This window comes from Cucurbita maxima, unplaced genomic scaffold (genome assembly GCF_002738345.1).
Source record: "Cucurbita maxima cultivar Rimu unplaced genomic scaffold, Cmax_1.0 Cma_Scf00001, whole genome shotgun sequence".
In the NCBI taxonomy this organism is placed as follows: Eukaryota; Viridiplantae; Streptophyta; class Magnoliopsida; order Cucurbitales; family Cucurbitaceae; genus Cucurbita; species Cucurbita maxima.
Genome location: NW_019272017.1, coordinates 9299225 through 9318292, shown reverse-complemented (window position 1 = coordinate 9318292; position 19068 = coordinate 9299225). Strand labels below are relative to the sequence as shown.

General features: G+C 33.2%; 3 protein-coding genes and 1 long non-coding RNA gene across 4 annotated transcripts; 3 read left to right on the top strand and 1 right to left on the bottom strand.

Annotated features, from left to right (window-relative positions):
• The first annotated feature begins 643 nt into the window (after positions 1-643).
• On the top strand, positions 644-4152 carry LOC111493243 (NKAP family protein-like). Its single transcript, XM_023142896.1, has 6 exons — positions 644-805; positions 1471-1584; positions 2679-2780; positions 3187-3328; positions 3393-3439; positions 3670-4152. The coding sequence occupies exons 2-6, from the start codon at positions 1495-1497 to the stop codon at positions 3889-3891; spliced, it is 603 nt and encodes a 200-aa protein (XP_022998664.1). The 5' UTR covers positions 644-805; positions 1471-1494; the 3' UTR covers positions 3892-4152.
• A 1333-nt stretch (positions 4153-5485) lies between these two features.
• LOC111492818 (cysteine synthase, chloroplastic/chromoplastic) lies at positions 5486-11271 on the top strand. The gene is made up of 10 exons (XM_023142289.1): positions 5486-5823; positions 6534-6643; positions 6856-6913; positions 7681-7944; positions 8561-8698; positions 8981-9032; positions 9136-9215; positions 9600-9659; positions 9916-9996; positions 10849-11271. The coding sequence occupies exons 1-10, from the start codon at positions 5569-5571 to the stop codon at positions 10939-10941; spliced, it is 1191 nt and encodes a 396-aa protein (XP_022998057.1). The 5' UTR covers positions 5486-5568; the 3' UTR covers positions 10942-11271.
• A 2005-nt stretch (positions 11272-13276) lies between these two features.
• LOC111493426 lies at positions 13277-15151 on the bottom strand. The gene is made up of 3 exons (XR_002720011.1): positions 15079-15151; positions 13834-13908; positions 13277-13373 (listed from the first exon to the last, which is right to left on the bottom strand). It is a non-coding gene; the product is annotated as an uncharacterized LOC111493426 (long non-coding RNA).
• A 42-nt stretch (positions 15152-15193) lies between these two features.
• Positions 15194-17955, top strand: LOC111493032 ((+)-neomenthol dehydrogenase-like). The gene is made up of 4 exons (XM_023142613.1): positions 15194-15340; positions 15462-15720; positions 17157-17339; positions 17433-17955. The coding sequence occupies exons 1-4, from the start codon at positions 15288-15290 to the stop codon at positions 17835-17837; spliced, it is 900 nt and encodes a 299-aa protein (XP_022998381.1). The 5' UTR covers positions 15194-15287; the 3' UTR covers positions 17838-17955.
• The last annotated feature ends 1113 nt before the right edge of the window (positions 17956-19068 follow it).

Below are 19068 nucleotides of genomic sequence, written 5' to 3'. Positions count from 1 at the left end.
TTTTTTTTTTTTTTTTTTTTTTTTAATGTGTTGATATGATTTATAATTCGACAAATTTTGATTATCTAATCTAAACCACAAAAGTCGGGTTGAATTATATTTATTTTAATTGAATTAAAATTTTAAAAAATTAACAAAATTTCGTTCGATTTATTTGACAATTTATTCATGTGATTAATATATTCAATATAATATATTAGGTCTGTTCAGATGACTCTAGAAGTTGACTAACTTGGACTACGATGCGTTTGGTTGACATTCATTTTTGTTGGATCAACCAGACCAACTGAAAAAATATGATTACAATCCAACCTAACCATTATTATTGTGAATATTAACAATATTTGACATTTGTAACTGAGGTTAGTGATGCGTTGTAACTTGTAAATGTTTGATATTTGAATTTTATAATATTTTAATTATTAATAATAAGGATGACAGGAACCCTAACTATTTCAAGGTTAGGTTGGGTTGCAAACTCTATATGGTTCGACTCAAAAGACTTCCCAACCCTATAATATATCAGTGGTGTAATGCAACCATTCATAGAGTTGGAGTAATATTATAAAGTATATTATTAATATGTTGATAATAGAGTGTATCAATAGAACACTATATTAGTAACATATTTGCAGCATTATATACGAGTAGTTTCGTTTTCGGCTAGTTTGAACTTTTTATCTTTATTGTTTGGGTTGAGGTTAGGATTAGATTTGCAAATCGGTATCGGGATAATTTTCAGATTCGACTCTGGCGACTCCGATTGCCGGTTGCATTTGAAGAACCCTCTAGGGTTTACATTCAGGTTCGCATTCTTTGCACAATCTCGATTTGGTAGCTTATCAAGTCTCAAGAAATTGCAGCTAAAGGCCGATTTTCTTGGCTGCATTTTAACTTCATCTGTTGTTCGTTCATGGTTCCCATTTTCTGGGAAATTGAGTGATATTATTTTTAAAGCGTGTTCTTGAATTCAGTTAATGTCGGGAGTTTGGGGTCTTTCTTGTGCCTGGTCTGTTCGGTGTAAGAAGTCATCTCGAATCTTTATAGTCATTGCATAGATTTATGACCAAATTGATATCAGTTTCGTGTAAGACCCTAAATGACCCAACAAATTGATATGCATTGCAAATATATTGAAAAATTTTATAGGAAGAAAAACTACCTGACAGGAAATGACCAACAAATTGCACAATGTTCATAAATTCTTTTAGATTCCATGCACTCTCCCAAGTAAAAGTGAGGAGCTGAATTCTCGGTCATTCTTCAGAACTCTCATTTTCTCTCGAGGGGGAGGGCGGTGTTATAAATGAAGCATCAATATCTTTATTAGTTCTGAGTCTAGAAGAACCTTATCCTATTTAATTGTCTTTACTATCTTTAATACTCTGTGTTTGTATCTTTTTGGAATTTATTTTCGATCATCGTTAAGTGTCTGTACGTTGTTGGATCTTTTCTATGATTTTTCCTCAGATTTCTTGCCTGGCCGTATTCAAAATGGGTAAGAATCAATCATACAAAGCGATGCAGAAAGCCAGGCTGGGATCCTCAAGTTCGGCTGGGCCGGTTGAAATTGAAGATGGAATGGTTTGTACCCTTCCACACTACTACCCCTGCTAAGTCACTTTCCTTGAGACCGTCATAATTGAAAAATCACTCTAGTGATGTTCAATTTTATACTGACTCGATCGGTGGCATTTTCATGCTAGGGAAGTTTATAATCAGTCAATTTTATTTACTCTGCTTTAGTAGATTCAATGGGTCTCTTAATGTAATAAAATGTCAGTTTAGCTGTAGATTCATGATAAGTTGACTAAGGTTTAAGTTTACTTGATTGTTTGGATTTGTATAATGTTTTATCGTTTAAAAACATATATATCTATTGCATTCTTCTTTATCCTAGGTTCCACAAAACATATAAGTCTCGCAGCGAATAGAAGAATATTTTGAGAAGGTGACATTTTGTGGTTTCTTTGTTGTAGTATTGATTAATATTTTCTTGGGGCACCGGGGGGGTTCTTAATCTTCTAAATCAGCGCCGGGTGTCGTTCCCCACCCTCCCCGGCATTTCTGTTGCATCACTTTCTTGTTTTCGATATCGTGACTGTAAAGTCTGACAGTTTATTGGGAAGGATTGTTTTTCTCAAATCCTTTGTTATCATTATTATATTCATTTTGAGTTCATACTTTACTTTATCTAGCTTTAGTTTTTTTTAAACATCTGTATCCTTTGCATTCGGTGCCATTGGAATCTAGTCGCTACTTCTCTTGTATTGAAAATTCTAAAGAAACAAGAAGCTCTTTTCGGTAACGAAACTTAATGATGCCTTGATTTAAGTGATATATTGGCTTGAGTTATGCAATTTCCGTTTAGAAATAGCATAGTAATCTTGCATAAGAATAAGAATAAATAGTTATTTTCCCTTTATGAATCATCTATAAAGTAGTCTGACTCTGTCACTGCTTGGATGTTCATTTTGATGGCTATATGATCTGTTGGAGAGCAAATCCAAGTTAGCCCTGGATAATTGGTTGATGAGAGGCCTTTTATTAATGAAGTAAGATTTTTTATTTATTTATATTTTCTTTGTACATTAGTTGAAATTCTGATGCTAAATTATTTATCAGTATATTAGGGATATTATCTTCTCCTTTATTGTTATTGATGAGGACTGTCTCAGGTGGATGGTTCATTTCATTCACCAGAGTGGCATGCTGCTCGTTTGGCCAGCCTTGATACGTCTCACACGATTACCTGGGATGAATATAAGAAGAAGCAAAAGGTAAGTTTCCGTGGATTAAATTTCGCAATTCTTTCCGAATGTATTAGCGTCTAAATTTGGTTGTCTTAACTTCATTTATCCTTGTGAATGCTTTGCCCAATTTTATGTAATAACGTACGAGGATTATACACACCCACCATGACGATATTATATTGATGTCTTGTCAATATATAACCAGCACATTCTTTTTCTTATCACTAATAAAGTTGTTCATCATTATTCTTTCACTGGCACATAAGGAATCACTTATGATTACATTAAGAATGACAGTTTTGCTTCTCCACAGACAACTGTTCGGTGTCGTATCTTTTCATTTCTGCCTGAATTTAACATCATGGGGAATTGTTTGTTGCCATGATTATTAACTAGTTTACCTTACATCTTCATGGAGCGTTTGGTGCTACAGGAAGATGAGTTGAAAAAGGGAGAGCTAGAAGCAGATACAGATAGAATGATGAAAGAATATCGAGCACAATTGGAAGCTGAGCGGGCACGTAAACTTGCTCAGGGAAGAAATTGTTCTAGTAGCAAGAGTGGTCATGAAAAGGGTACGTTGATGAATTTTGATATTAATTAGATACATGACATCTTCTAAAGTGATTAGCATTACAGAAAGGAAGAACAGAGATTTAAAGAAGCGGAGCAAAAAAAGGAGAAAGGTGCTGACATTTTCCAACTCTTATACTGCCCCATTCAGCTATATTGCTTTTTGATATTGTTTGCTTCATTTGAGCTGAAAAATGTTGCTGAACTTGTTGACACGCCACTGAAGTTACTATGGTCATATCGATAGCATCGAAGCATTCTCATGTTGACCATCTTATATGCTTCGTTTTTTAGAAACCGAAAATTATGTAAAAAATAGTCCATTTTACTTTTTCTGTCATAGCATTCGAGGAGGAAATCATCCGAGTCTAGCTCCTCAAGTTCACCTTCGGATTCATCCAGCAGCGACGAAGAAGAAATAGAATCTAGAAGATCCAGATCCAGATCAAAGAGATCGAAGAAGGAAAAGAAGCACAAGTGTAGAACCAAGCACTCTTCAAGCAACGATGAAGAGGCTGATGGCCCCGTGCCACTTTCAAGATTCTTTGAGAAAGTGAAGAATTAAAGGGGCATTTGTTCTGTAATGTTTATAGAATTTCTAGTCTTGAAATGGCGTATTCGATCCTCGCCTTCTTTTTCTTCTAAATTTGCATTCAAGTATTGTTGTTTCGACTATTGGCTTTCTAGAGTAGGAGCGGTCTATGTCGTAGAAGATCGGATCAATGGTCGTAGGAGATCGGATCAATGGGATGAAGCGAATCATTTAACAACCAGGTGATCAAAACTGCAAATATTCAATACAGAGAGTAACAACCAGTCTGTTCCATTGTCCTTTAGGATAATGCATGCGAAGGGAAGAAAAAATTGAATGGTGTCGATTAGAAGGCAAGTTTTATTGTATGTAAGCAAGAAAAAGGTTTTCAAAATAATTTAAATCCATGAACGACAGCTTTTATTGTAGCTCAAATTCTGATTTGAAAAATACATATAATAATGTGCAACATATAAAGAGTAAAAAAAATATAAAAATTCCAAATTATTTATTTGGACCTTCTTTCATTCATTCGTAACGCGTGGGATTTGTCGTAAGGGAGAGGGCGATCAATTGGGTTAAAAACTTATTTGAATTTGGTTTAGTTCAAATAAATAAAAAGTTATGAAGGTAGTTTCGTGAGTTGTTCGATTAAACTAATAAAATTTAATTATTAATTTAAAAATATACAGTTTTATTACCATACAATTATTTGTTTTATTTATAATTAATTTTGTAACTTTTTTTTTTTATCATAGACAACCCTTAGAAAATAAATTTTAAATATTTGGATGGTTATTTTTTAAAATATATATTAAAATTAAGTTATTAAAAATAAATAAATATATATTTTACAACATAATATTTTACTTTTATTAAAAATAAAAATTTAAATAAATGATCTATCCAATTTAAATTAACCCAAAAAAATAATATTGATGTATTGAGTTCATTATTTAATACAATTATTTTGATAAAAAAATTTAATATTCAAACAATTGAATTGGGTCTACACAAAGTTCTCGTCTTTTTAACAAAAATATAATTGCTGTTGAAAGTTTATTTTTAAACAAATTAAGAATTGGAGGATAGAAAACGAACCTAAAGCTAAGTCTTGTCATGAACAGTTTATTAATTGATAGCACATAATGTGTGGATCAAAATTTTGACAAAGACATTTCAAATTTTCGAATCTTAAAATTCATGATTTTTTTGTTCTTACACTTAAAATTTCGAATATTGTCTTTTTAACATTTAACAAATATATAAAATATATTTTTATTGTTATACTATATTATACCCATAAAATAATTACCTTTTCTAATATAATTTCTATTAAAAAATATAAAAAAAACGTCATAATAAATAAATAAATATTTCTAAAAATTTAAATTTTATTTTAAATATATATATTCCTTTATTTATTAACTAATAAATATAATTGAGTGGAGTGGGAATGTGGCATATTTGTAGATAATTTATGAGATTAAAATATACGATTTTCGTCAATTTTTTTTATAAAGTTATGATTATTTTTTTTAATATAATATTAGCGTAAATGTATTACTTAAAAAAAAAAAAAAAAAAAAAAAAAAAAAAAAAATCTCGAATGGAAACATCGTAAAAGGCTGTCAATGTGAGCTTGAGGCGAACATTTCTGATAGAGAATAGAGTGGAGGAGGAGAGCGCGTGAGTAGATCCTTCCAGCCAATGGCTTCCGCTTCTATGATCAACTCCCTGATTTTCACTCTCTGCAACTCCGGCGCCAAATCAGACGTCTTCTTCTTGAATTCTTCGGCGAATTCTAGATGCCAAACTCTGGGACGCATTTCATCTCTTAAGTCCAAGAAGAACAATTTGTATGGGGCAGTCTCTTCGTCTTCTGTCTCTGTTGTTTGTAAGGCGGTGTCTGTTAAACCGCAGACTGAGATTGAAGGCCTCAACATCGCCGAAGATGTAACTCAGGTAAAGATGATGGTTAATGGACCACCCGCCCTTTTATTTACCTTGCCATTGAGTTGTTAGGTTTCTTGATTGCATGGCTAAATTAAATCTAATCTCATGCTTATGTTATTCTCATTTTGTTGAACTATGCCTCGACAAGTTTTCTCAGAACTCAGTTTTTTCGTTTCTTGCAATTTTGTATAACATGCTCGCGCCTAGGAGTTGGCTTGGTCTGCATCATGCTGAAAACTGATTATATTTTAGATATCCAAAACTTTTTATGTGGTGCACTGATGTAGCGTTATAGTTGTGGATACCGTTTCAGATTGAAACGATAACATCCTCCATTACGGTGATTTTGGTGCCATACCGATAGTTTTATCATTTTCTCTTTTCTAATTTAAGTAGAAAGGAACTCTTTGAATTTTATAGAATGTGTTGTACTGATCTTCGTGGATTGCTGTTAAGTCAATAGTAAGCAGTCTTCTCTGATATACTAAGTGATAAACCAACTGGGTTGGCATTTCCCCCCTGATTTTTTGGGGATCATGAAGCAATCAGACTTCAGCCACTGAATGAATCATGTTAGGACTGTCTAGGAACAACTGTCTTTCAGGATTTAAGATAGTAAATAAAATCCATCTGGTCAATCTGTTCCCTTATATTGTTTGAATAGATTGAGCTTCACCCCATGTCTCTTTACATTAAAAATTCATTTCTCTGTGATGCAGCTGATAGGTAAGACTCCCATGGTCTACCTGAACAATATCGTCAAGGGATCTGTGGCCAACATTGCCGCTAAGCTTGAAATAATGGAGCCATGTTGTAGTGTCAAAGACAGGTGAGAAAAATAGCAGGAGGAAGTCAAGTGGTGAATTGTTGTATGACATACTGTATTTCTCTGTAGGCCAACTATTGAGCAGGATGATTACATGTCTTTGTAAATGGATTATCTCGTGAAGCTAAGCTAATATGATCATGCGAGCCATACTGTTTATACTTATCAGTGAATGGTTGCATCTTCTCATCATCTGTACTAATAAATGTCTTCAGGATTGGTAATAGCATGATATCTGATGCTGAGCAGAAAGGACTCATTACACCAGGAAAGGTAGTATATATGAGATGTAATTTTCGTGTTTCTTGAAAATTATGTTTCGTTACATTTGTTATTTGGATAAAAATGTATTATTGAATAAACTATATTATATATCCTTTTCTTCACATGCATTTGTAGTTTTTAACCTATTTTCAGACCACATTTTACACCACAACAGTAACTGAAAATATGACTACAGTATTCTTCAGCAGCTTGTCTTAGAATTAGGACTGAATTTTTTTAATGACCTGTCTGAGTGTCATGTATACTTAAGAATATGGATCTTCTCATGATTATTTAAAAAATTTGAACTGCACTTCTCATTTGAGATACTTCTATCAACAAAGAGAACTTGCACAGTAACATATCAAAACTGCTGATAAGTGATGACATCTTTATATAATTGCCTATCTCCCATCATAATCGTGATCTTAATTATTATTATTATTTTTTTTTTTTGGAATTGAAGCATTTACATAGTAATATTATCAAGAAACCCTGAATTGGGTTTTCAGTAAAAAGAAAAAAGAAATAAAAAAAAGAAAGAAAGAAAGAAAGAAAGAAATAAAGAAAAAAGGGCTCTATTGGACTTAAGAGCATGCAAAATTCACTGATAGCATCGCCTAGTTGTAAACCTTCATTGACAGGGATCTTGCACTAATTTTTTTCAGAACTTGGAAACACATACCTAAATATTTCCAATTTTAGGTTGATGTAAGTGCAAAATCTTCTTCTCTGGCCCAGATACTCAATAACATGTTTCTCTTGTGTATTTTCAGAGTATCTTGGTTGAGCCTACCAGTGGAAACACAGGAATTGGTCTTGCATTTATTGCTGCTTCAAAGGGATACAAACTAATATTAACAATGCCATCATCGATGAGTATGGAGAGGAGAGTTCTTTTAAAGGCATTTGGAGCTGAACTTGTATTAACTGATCCAGCAAAAGGCATGAAGGGAGCAGTTCAGAAAGCTGAAGAGATTTTAAAAAAGACACCTAATTCTTACATGCTTCAACAATTTGACAATCCTGCCAACCCTAAGGTATGAAGTTTAAAGTCTTACGTAAACAGACCTTGATCTTCCTGGTTATTTAAATTTAAGACCAAGTAGAATTAAATAAAGTTCGCTATTTATTTGGTTTTTACTCCATTGGATCACTGTGGACCAAGAAAATATATCTGTAGTAATGGGGCCACAATTTTCTTCCTCTATGCTTACTGGGAAGCATGGACATTTAAGTTTGGGTAACATGTCTGACACACTGGACAGTTTCATTCACCAACAATTGTGCTTGTTAAGCCTAGTGGCTACAAGTTGAACACGTTTCAAAATAATCACATACATGCAAAATATTTGTTTAGCATAATAAATATGCGGTCGCACACTTGTAAGTGTACAATTAATTGTTCAACACTAGAGCTAAAGTGTTTGAATATTTATTTATTTATTAAAAATGGACAGAAAATGAAGTATACGAGGAGAATTATAAATTTTGATACTGAAAAATATATAATAGATTTTTTGAGCTCATAAACTCATAGCTTTATAAAACTTAATTTTGCATTTGCTTATTTCTAAGTTTGCGAAATCATAAATATTGAGGTCTGATTTTGTTGCCACGGATAGCCTTGAATGAAGTATAAACTTGAACTTGCAGGTACACTATGAGACAACCGGCCCGGAGATATGGGAAGACACTAGTGGCAAGGTGGATATTTTTGTTGCAGGAATTGGAACAGGTGGAACAATTTCTGGTGTTGGCCGGTTTCTGAAACAGAAAAATCCAAAAATTAAGGTAACACTAGTTTTTAGGTACTTAGCTACCTCCTAGTAGCATTGTATTTATTTCATTTAAATTTGAATTTGTTGAACAGTAAGGTGTAAGTTAGAGCATGAGCCTACGTCTAACACATAACAACAAAAACTAAAGTTCGGGGGGGGGGGGGGGGGGGGGNNGGGGGGGTGTCAAAGTCTTCTCTCAAAGGCTCATCTTCTTCTTCTTCTTTTTACTATAATTTAAAAAAAAATATTCCTAGCTATTGAAGTTTAACAGCTTTTCTTTGGTCCCATTCTATAGGTTATTGGTATTGAACCTACAGAAAGTAACATACTTTCTGGAGGAAAGCCTGGTAAGTTAAAACCATTTAACTTTTACTGATTATTATGTGCTCTTTATTTATTTTTTTATACACACTAAATAACGGTGTCCATTATATTATTATGGAAATGCAGGACCTCACAAAATTCAGGGAATTGGAGCTGGTTTTGTACCCAAGAATTTGGACGAAGGTGTCGTTGATGAAATCATACAGGTCCATCCCTACCCAATTTTCCCAATCATGCGTTCAATCAAGCATTTCTCTTCTAATCAAGTATCTTTGTGGGGATTGAAATGTTTCATGAATCAATATTTAGTTCTTCATTGTCAGCAACATACAACCTTGTGTAAGATTAATTCAAATGAAGAATTAAGGCTCCCTAGCACCCTCCAACCAGGCATGCATGCATGCACGCATGCACACACTTACATAATTTTCCACTAAAATTAATCTGATGTTCATCAAGGCAACACCATGCACTGGAAATTAGTTGGCTGAGATATGCCTTTTTATATTGTTGGCAGGATAAAACGCATCACATACTCTTAAGTCTTATAGGTTTCCCTTTAAAATTCTGACCATTAGTGACTGATGCAGATATCCAGTGAAGAAGCTATTGAGACGGCAAAACAATTAGCACTGCAGGAAGGCTTACTGGTAGGTGTATTCAGTAATATTATAACAGTTAGTACTTAGTTTTTTATTTTTGCTTAAACTGTTTACCACCGTGGAATTTCAATCTAGAACTTGATTTTAAAAAAAAAATCAATCTGAAACAATATGTCAAAACAGAAAATAAGTGCTATATTCAGCTAACTTAACTGTAAAACGTGGGGTTGTTTTTTTAGCCTCGTTCAATATCTTCTGAAGTGTACGTATATTTTCTGACATTATCTCATTGACTTAATATTAGGTGGGCATTTCTTCTGGAGCTGCAGCTGCTGCTGCACTGGAAGTAGGAAAAAGACCGGAGAATGCTGGAAAGCTTATTGCGGTATGCATCTTCTTCTTCTTCCTTTTTCTTTAAGAAATATTATTTAAATAAGCTTGAATGGATTTTCCCCCTTGTATGCTCAGTTAGGATATATCTATATGGAGGAAAAATGAGTAGGATGCTTAATGTTGAAGTTGGTTGAACAAGAGATAAAATATCATGCATTTTCTATCTTTTTGCAGTCAAATTAAGAAAGATATGGGATCTTACATTTTTTTTGACTTAGCATGGCTTATAAGCTTCGATCTTAGCATCTTTTAGGAACCAGAAAGGGCTCTATTATATGCAATACAAGGAAAATTTACATAAGTCTTTGAGCGAAGGGATTTGACCTACAGAAGGGCTTTTTTCTTTCTTAAATAGTTGATTATAGGAAGGAGGAAAGCCTTTTGAAGTATGACACTAGGGGATGAACTCCACGAGTATCTTAAAAGATGCCTATTGCTAGCACGAATAGAAAGGCTCGTTTCAATTAATATAATTTTGGGGTAAATTTAAGATAGAGCCCTGTATTTGACACCATTTCAAATCCAACCTCTGGTTTGAAAATGATTCTTTCACAATGTAGCTTATTCACGCTTCCATTTTCTCATCATCCCTAATGACGTGGCATCCCAAATGAATGACTACGTAATTTGATTTACAGTAAACACAGGTCAATGCATGGTCAACAATAGAGATACCTTTTGCATTACACTGTCGTGGTTCAATTTGTCATTATCCCTATTATATTTTTCGAAAATGTCTCCATTGCCTACTAAAATCTTATTGTATTTTATTTCCTGATTCGTATAATCACAAGTTGAACTTAATTCTCTGGCATCTAATTACTCCCAATATGACTTTTTTCAGGTGGTATTCCCTAGCTTTGGTGAACGATATCTATCCTCGGTCCTTTTCCAATCAATTCGAGAAGAATGTGCAAACATGCAACCTGAGCCATGAAGTACCTATCTATCTTCTAAGGAATTTAAGTGAAAAAAAAATAAGGCTTTAGTGGTTGTCTTTATTTTTTGATAACGTATCACCGCGGTACTTCTCCATTGGATGTGCATAAACGGATGCAATCGCCATCAACTAGTCTCCTTTTTCTCTTTTTCCGTTCCGTTTAAGCCAAGTTATTCATTCCTTTTTCGTTAGTTCTATTGGAGTCTGAGCTTTCGTATGAAAGGTAAAAACCTGAATATAATTTTTCCTTCACCATTATGGATTAATGTATCGTTTATGGGCATAACTTGCAGATAAATAAATTAGACAATGATGGTATTTATTGTCCTCATCTCAGTTGGGCAGGCTGGGAGGTGATATATGCACAATTGCTGCATGGCACTGTCAATTGACCCACTCTGAGAGGTTTGCCAATCATTTTCCTTTCTTTAGGAACTTTATGTATTGCCAAAAGAATACTCTTAATCATAAAAGCCAAGTTTTGGTGCATTCCACTGAGAGACCACCAAGCAGTAGTCAGTCCCATTGGTCAGATGAGTAGGGGATACTGTAGGTGGCAGTAAACTTAGTTCTTGGTTCAATCTTCTCTTACAAAAAGTTTTAAGTAAGAGAATGTTGGGAGGCTGTTGGTATACCATTGGGTTTGAAAATCCGGTTGGTTACTGGTAGCATGGGGTGGGGCTAGAGAAGTCTTAGTTTGTTTTGGTTTATATAAAGATATGAGAGGTAAATATATGTTTGTGAATTTGTGATCTATAAAAGTATGTAATCTTTAGAGAGGTTAGGAGTTCGGAGTTCGGAGTTCACGTGAATTTGTGATCAATAAAAGCATGTGATCTTTAGAGAGGTTAGGAGTTCGAGTGAATTTGTGATCAATAAAAGCATGTAATCTTTAGAGAGGTTAGGAATTCAAGTTAAAGAGACTCTTAGGCTAAGGGCAGTGTTCAGAAAGTTCGTAGTCCAAAACAAAGGAATCTATATTCATATTAAACATAGGCTTACCTTCATAATCGGTAGCGAGACATATCTATCTATCTTCTGTATCAAGTCTAGTAATATTGTCGTAAAAGAGGAGGTCAAGATGATGAGTAATTGTATTCAAGAGCCCTTTTTTAGGCTCACAAATGTGAAGCACATGGAAGCTACGCTACAATTTTAATGGCACGGAAGTTCTTTAATAATGTGAGAAGCAGGCGTTTTAGGCATAATAGCCAAAAGCCACTTCTATTATGTGGGCAGCAATCTTCAAATGCCAGCCAAGAAATCAAGCTTTCAGTTTAGGGAGGACCCAATCCCCAAGGCTCATTGATTATTTATTTTTGTATTTAAGTGAAAGAAAGTGGTTTACGTGGGATTTAAACCAAAAAAAAAAAAAAAAAAAAAAAAGTATTCTTTACACATTATTTAATATCCAAGAAGTTGATTCATGTAAACACAACCGATTTTCGAGAAAGGGTTTTGTTAAGAATAATGTGTGAAATTTATTGTGTCAATTTTGTCATATTAAATTAGATGTAGTGTAACAGATGTTGTCTTTTTTTATGGATTTTCGCTTAGCTTACTTTTTCTCAAGATTTTTAAAACGTTTGTTAGAGAGAGGTGTCTATGCATTCATAAATAATGCTTCTTTTCCTTCTCTAACTGATGATCGGTCTCGTGTGTGTCTCGAAAAATAAAAGAAAAATTAAAATTAAAATTTGAATGGCACGCAAGTTTTGAAAATTTTCAATTGTGGGAATGAAAGGAATAAGCTCTTTTTTAAGTCAACGGAAGAGTCCTTTAGTCTGGAATTCCACATTTCCACCGATGGTTGAAAATCGCGGAATTGCCTTCCCACCGTCGTGAATAGCTTAGGAAGTTTCGCTCATAACCAAATCCCTCTCCCCCTCCACGTTTACCTTCTTCTTTGTTTTTTAATTGTTCTTTTTTTGTTTTTTAAAAAATGGGAGAATTTTAAATTTCTAAATTTTTAAATATATATATATATATATATAAAATTAATTATAAGTTTAGTTTTTGAATTTTTGAATTTCATAAACAATATCATAAACTTGAATATGTTTTAGAACAACATAGCAGCAAATAAATAAGGTTAAATTTAAATAAAAGAAAGTAAAAATAAAACAGTACTTTGATTTAACTTGAGGACTACAAACAACGTGAACGCATCTACCCCATCTTCAGTTCCATGATCGTCGCTGCGACGTTGTTATCCCCACTACTCTGATCAAAATGCAATCACATGTTATCATGTTTGGAACCTAACATTTCATAAAACATCATGACATGGCCTTGGTCTTTACTTCTAGTTTGGACAGAGATGAATTTGTAGTATTTCTCTATACACGGCTCACATACTTGTACATGGACCCCCAAATGAGCTCATATACATATCCTTATACTTGACCTTCGGCTAGCGTACACTCACGCTACTAGAATGCCACAAATAAAGGGAGCGCATATAATATTATGGTGTACGTAATATTGTAGTGTATGTGTCTGTATTAATCATAACAGATAATTATCTCTATTACACATGAACGTACAATATGTATGAGATCTTTATAGCTTAAAATCATGGCATCTATCTATGGGCAAGTTATACCATCATTCATTCCTATGATTCATTCATATGTAACCTAATCATTTCATGACATCTCATAATGTAGCTAATAACATAGTGTAACACTTTCCATAACATAGAACAATTTCATATGGTATAACATGTCAACATGATATTCCATAACATAGTACATCTCATAATTACAACATAACATAATAAATAAACATGAAGCATTCACAAGACACGACACGTGCAAAGGTCATAGGACACTCGTCATTCATACTTCAAATAATTAATCCAACAAAATCAATAATAGAGCCACTTACCTGAACAACTTAAACCGGAGTCACTAATTTATCTTTGGAGCTAGTCAGAATCCGTCTCTTAGAGTCAAAGTCAACCTCAATATAGTTTTAATACATAAATGTATTAATGGACATTTATATATAAAAAATTGCTTCTGTAAGTTCTTGTATTTAATTTTTCTTTATAATAAATCATTTAACTTATTTAATATCTATTCTAAATCAACTAATGAGTTGGGTGGGTGACCTAAGCAATTTCAGTCGAGTTCACACCCCAACCTAACACGTAACTCTATTTCTTTTCAATTCGTTATTTTTTCTTAATGATTAAAATCTCATAAAATTCAAATATCAAACATTTACAAGTCACAACACATAACTAACATTAGTTACAAATATAAAATATTCTTAATTTTGTTAATAGTGTAGATTGTAACCTCATTTTTAAGTTGGTGGAATTGATTTAACAAAAAAAAAAAAAAAAGTCAATTCGCAAATCTAGTCGAATTTTCGATTTTTTAAAAATTAAACCCAATCAATTATGACTGTTACAGATGTACGGGGTCGGGTAATTTCTTGGTCCTTGTTAAGGATATTTAGTAATAAATTATAGTTTACCATATATATTTGATATTTTATTATAAGTCAAATATCTAATATTTGCCTTATTATCATAGGTATCTTTCCATTTATTGTTATTTCCATTTATTACTATTTCCATATCCTTGTAATTTATTTGATTATAAATAAGATAACTTTCACACCAGTTAGGTGTGGTGAATTAATCAAACATTCACAGTGCTCCATGGGTACTTGTGGATTCAAAGGTCCAAGAAGAGGGACATTATTTGCTGCCCAAACTGTAGTAGGAAATGTTATTCGAGCAGTAGTAGCAGATCAAGGTATGCAACGAGCAAAAGTTGTGACAAAGGGCCATAATCTTGGAATAGATACAACGTTAAGAGCTATTTGTAGAAGCTATATACTTTTAAGTTTCATACCAGATGTAACCAAATCGAAAAAAAAAATCTAACCTTAAGAGCTAGTATGGATTGTTTAAACATTTATTAAATAAATATTTTAATAATTTAGATTTTTTTTAAAAAAAGTGTGAGATTGAAAGAGGGAACAATTTTTAACGGTTTAGATGCTTTTAGACAAACCTATCTAATTTAATCTAAAAAGAATAAAATAAATTTACGAAAATAAACAAAAATAAAATAAAATAAAATAAAAGAAAAGAAAGAGCATAATAAATCTTTTTACCGTACAAAATTGTGTCCCTCTCCGAAGGGTTTAATAGTAGCAAGGTGGGACCCACCTTTCTCTCAGCTCCCACGTTCCTTTTTCTCACAATTTCTCTATCTTCTTCAGTTTCCCACTTAACCTCTTCCCGTTTCCCATCTCCATTTATATTCCCCTCATCGCTTCTCGATTTCCATGCCTGATTCCAGATTCCCTCACCGCTTTCCGCCATGGAATCCAAGGAATTCGACCTCTCCTCCTCCTCTTCTCCCGTCTCCGACAGGTAATTAATCAACCTCCATTATCTCCGATCTCTTTTCCTCTGATTCTCTTTCTAAATCTTCATCCTCCTCCCCTCGCTCTGGTTTTTAATTCGCTTTCTTCCGCCGTCTGTTTCCGTGCAGATGGTGGTCCAAGAACACAGTAGCGGTCGTTACCGGAGCCAATAAGGGGATCGGATTTGCCCTAGTTAGACGATTAGCGCAATCGGAACTCACAGTGATATTAACCGCCAGGGATGAAGCAAGAGGACTGCAAGCCGTCGAAACGCTACGAAATGAAGGACTCCACGTTCTGTTCCGCCGCCTCGATGTTTCCGATCCTGTCTCCATCAGCGCCTTCGCGGCCTGGTTCACCGCCAATTTTCAAGCCCTCGACATTCTTGTAAGTCTTAATCTATCGTTCATGAATCTTCCTTTCATTTTCTCAGTCGAATTTCGCACATTCACTTCGTTTGCCTCTGCTGTGCACCTTCCATTCACGCTTCCGCCTCCTGTTTCTTCCTGAACCACTTTGTATTTTTCTTAATTTACGTTTTCAACCCTCAACTTACACGAAATTAGAATTCCGCACAATTCTGGCAGTCCTCTCTCACGTCACGTCACGTCACGTCACGGGTGCAACTAATTCTGTTGTGTCAATCTCTAAACTATAAACAATAATATATAATCAATCATTAAGGCCTTTCTGAAGTAAACATAATTTTTACTTATTGCNATTTTATTTTTAGTTTTTTTTTTTTTTTTTTTTTTTTTTTTTTTTTTTTTTTTTTAATTTTCAGACGTGTTCTAAAATCAATCAATTACTACCATCAGAAATCCACATAACAATTTCAAATTTTAATTTTCATTAAAATGATATTTTAATTTTATATTAATGTAACTTTCAGTCGAAGAATTTTCATAGTTAACTAAGTGTTTATTATGCACTTTTATTTTTGTCTCTTAAAGTCTATGAACCATTTGACCATTTTTAAATTTTCATTATGCGTAATAACTTTATGAATTTTTTTTTTTTTTTAAATGTTAATTTTGTTTTAAGAGACATTTGATGAAAGCTTATATATATATATATATATATATATATATATATATATATATATATATATATATATATATTTGACAACTATTTTAATTTTTTGAAATTTATGATTGTTTACGCTAACTTCTATTTTCACATTTCTTTTAAAAAATTCTAATATTTTTTTAAAAAAATATTTTTCTTATTTTTTTTTTTTATAACGGAAAGTTCATAACAAAATAAATAAAATTATCGGTAAAAACAATATTTTAAAGTTTAATTTTTAAAAATTTTAAAAAATTAAAATGATTATCAAACTAGTCTTTAATAATTTTTAAATACTCTTGAAATTGAAAGCCTGATTTGATTCTATTGTTGTCAAAGCCATGAGAATTTATGGTCAAAGTAGACAATATCATACCATTGTTGAAGAGAGTCATGTTCATTTAACATGGTATTAGAGTCATGCCCTAAGAATTAGTCATGTCAATACAATCCTCAAATGTCGAACAAAGGATTCCAAAAGAAAAAGAGTCAAGGCTCTCAAAGGCATAGTAAAAAATGATTAAGACTCTAAAAGAAAAGGAGTCGAGCCTTGATTGGGGGAGACGTACTTTATTCGAAGGGAGGTGTTGGATGAAAGTCCCACATCCGCTAATTTAGAGAATGATCATGGATTTATAATCAATAAATAGTCTCTCCATTGTTACGAGACCTTTTGTAAACTTACAAAACCATGAAAGTTCATAATCAACCTTGTGAAGAGCGGTGTTCACTGAGATTTGGGTTTTGATTTACAGGTTAATAACGCTGCGGTTTCATTCAACGACATCAACCAGAACTCCGTAGAACACGCGGAAACAGTACTGAAAACCAACTTTTACGGCGCAAAATTACTCACCGAAGCTCTTTTGCCTTACTTTAGCTCTTCTCCTTCCAGGAGCCGAATTCTCAACATCACCTCTAGGCTGGGAACCATCGATGTAAGCCTGAAGAAAATTTCTCAACTCTTTGATTGACATGATTATAGTGTTCATATATATTGAAAATTTTAAAAAATAATAAAAAAATTGCAGAAAGTAAGGAACATTAAAGTGAAAGAGATTCTTCAGAGTAAAGATCTGGCGGAGGAGGACATCCACGGCATTGTGTGTGCCTTTCTGGAGGACGTGCAGAGAGGCACATGGACGAACCAAGGCTGGCCCGCGGTGTGGACGGACTACGCAGTGTCCAAGCTCGCTCTGAACTCTTACACCAGAGTCTTGGCCAACCGATACGGTGCGTTTGGGTCTGTGAGTGTCAACTGCTTTTGCCCAGGCTTCACTCAGACATCCATGACCGGTGGGAAAGGGACTCACACAGCTGACGCCGCCGCTCTCGTCGGAGCTAGGTTGGCCTTGCTTCCGCCTCACCGTTTACCAACTGGCCAGTTCTTCTCGTGGGGGCCTAACTATGTTACACCCAAAAACTCCAAGTTATAGCTAAACCCCCTCTCCATCCACATCGTTTGTATTTTCAAAAATTGCACCGAAATTAATTGCATCTCAAAACGGTGTGATAGTGATCTCAAGATGTAAAGACTTAAATTTTGATTCTAAATTACAGTCCCTCTTAATTACGGTTTAAAATGTTAACCCAATTTGTAGTTTTGAAATGTTTATAATGTTAATAATATAAAAGGGTCTAATAGATTCTTCTGTATTTGTTTATATGATTCTATTGAGTTAAATTAGGGATTTAATTTAAATGATCTAAGAATGTGATTAAGGTGGACTACTTAACTCAGGGTTGGGTTAGATTTTTTTTTTTTTTTTTCAATTTGAGTTAGGTTGAATTTTCAAGAAATTGAATTCGGGTCATTTCGTAGGTTGACATTATTTTGTCGGATCAACTCGACCGACTCTAAATTAGGGTTACAACTCAACCCTTCTTTTAAAATTATTATGAAAATAAAAAATATTAAACATTTGTAATCGATGTTTGTAATGCATTGTAGCTTGTAAATGTTTAATATTTGAGTTTTACGAGATTTGAATTATTAATATAACTTGTAGTAATTTTTTTTTAAATAATTAAAAAAAATAGTCCGACAACACAAACCCATCTCCCATCTCACAGCCTGCATTGTAGATAAGTAGAGTTCAGTCGAGTTGGGTTGGTTTATTTTTAATTTTTTTTTAGAATTTATTAAAATTATTTATTTAAAAATAATTGTTAATATTAATGGCTAAACAAATTCAAAAACCTAAAATTTTATATATACTTATTTGTAAATGAAAATTATATTAAAATATAAAGTATATTAGTTAATTATCTATAATAAATTTTATTTATATGAAATTTGGATAACATTTAGCATACACTAATAAATACCATTATTTGATTCTGGACATATTTTTACGGTTGAAAAAGAAAAATAAAAATAAAAAGAAAAAGAAAAGTCAACTCTCTGCAAACCGTTGAATAATAGAGGTCCATAGAAGAGCCTAAGAACAGGGGAAAGAAAGGTGGCACTTAGATATAAATATTATTGGGTGCGGTGTGAATTACAAAATTAAATAAGATGGGTGATGTCGCTCGTGGCCAATATTTTGGTTCACATGGACCAATCCTTCTAATATTTTAATTATATCTTTATGTTACTCGTATTTCTCATTTAAGTGAAGATTTCTCGCCCCATTTGAGGCGGATATCCGTGGAGTAAATGAATAT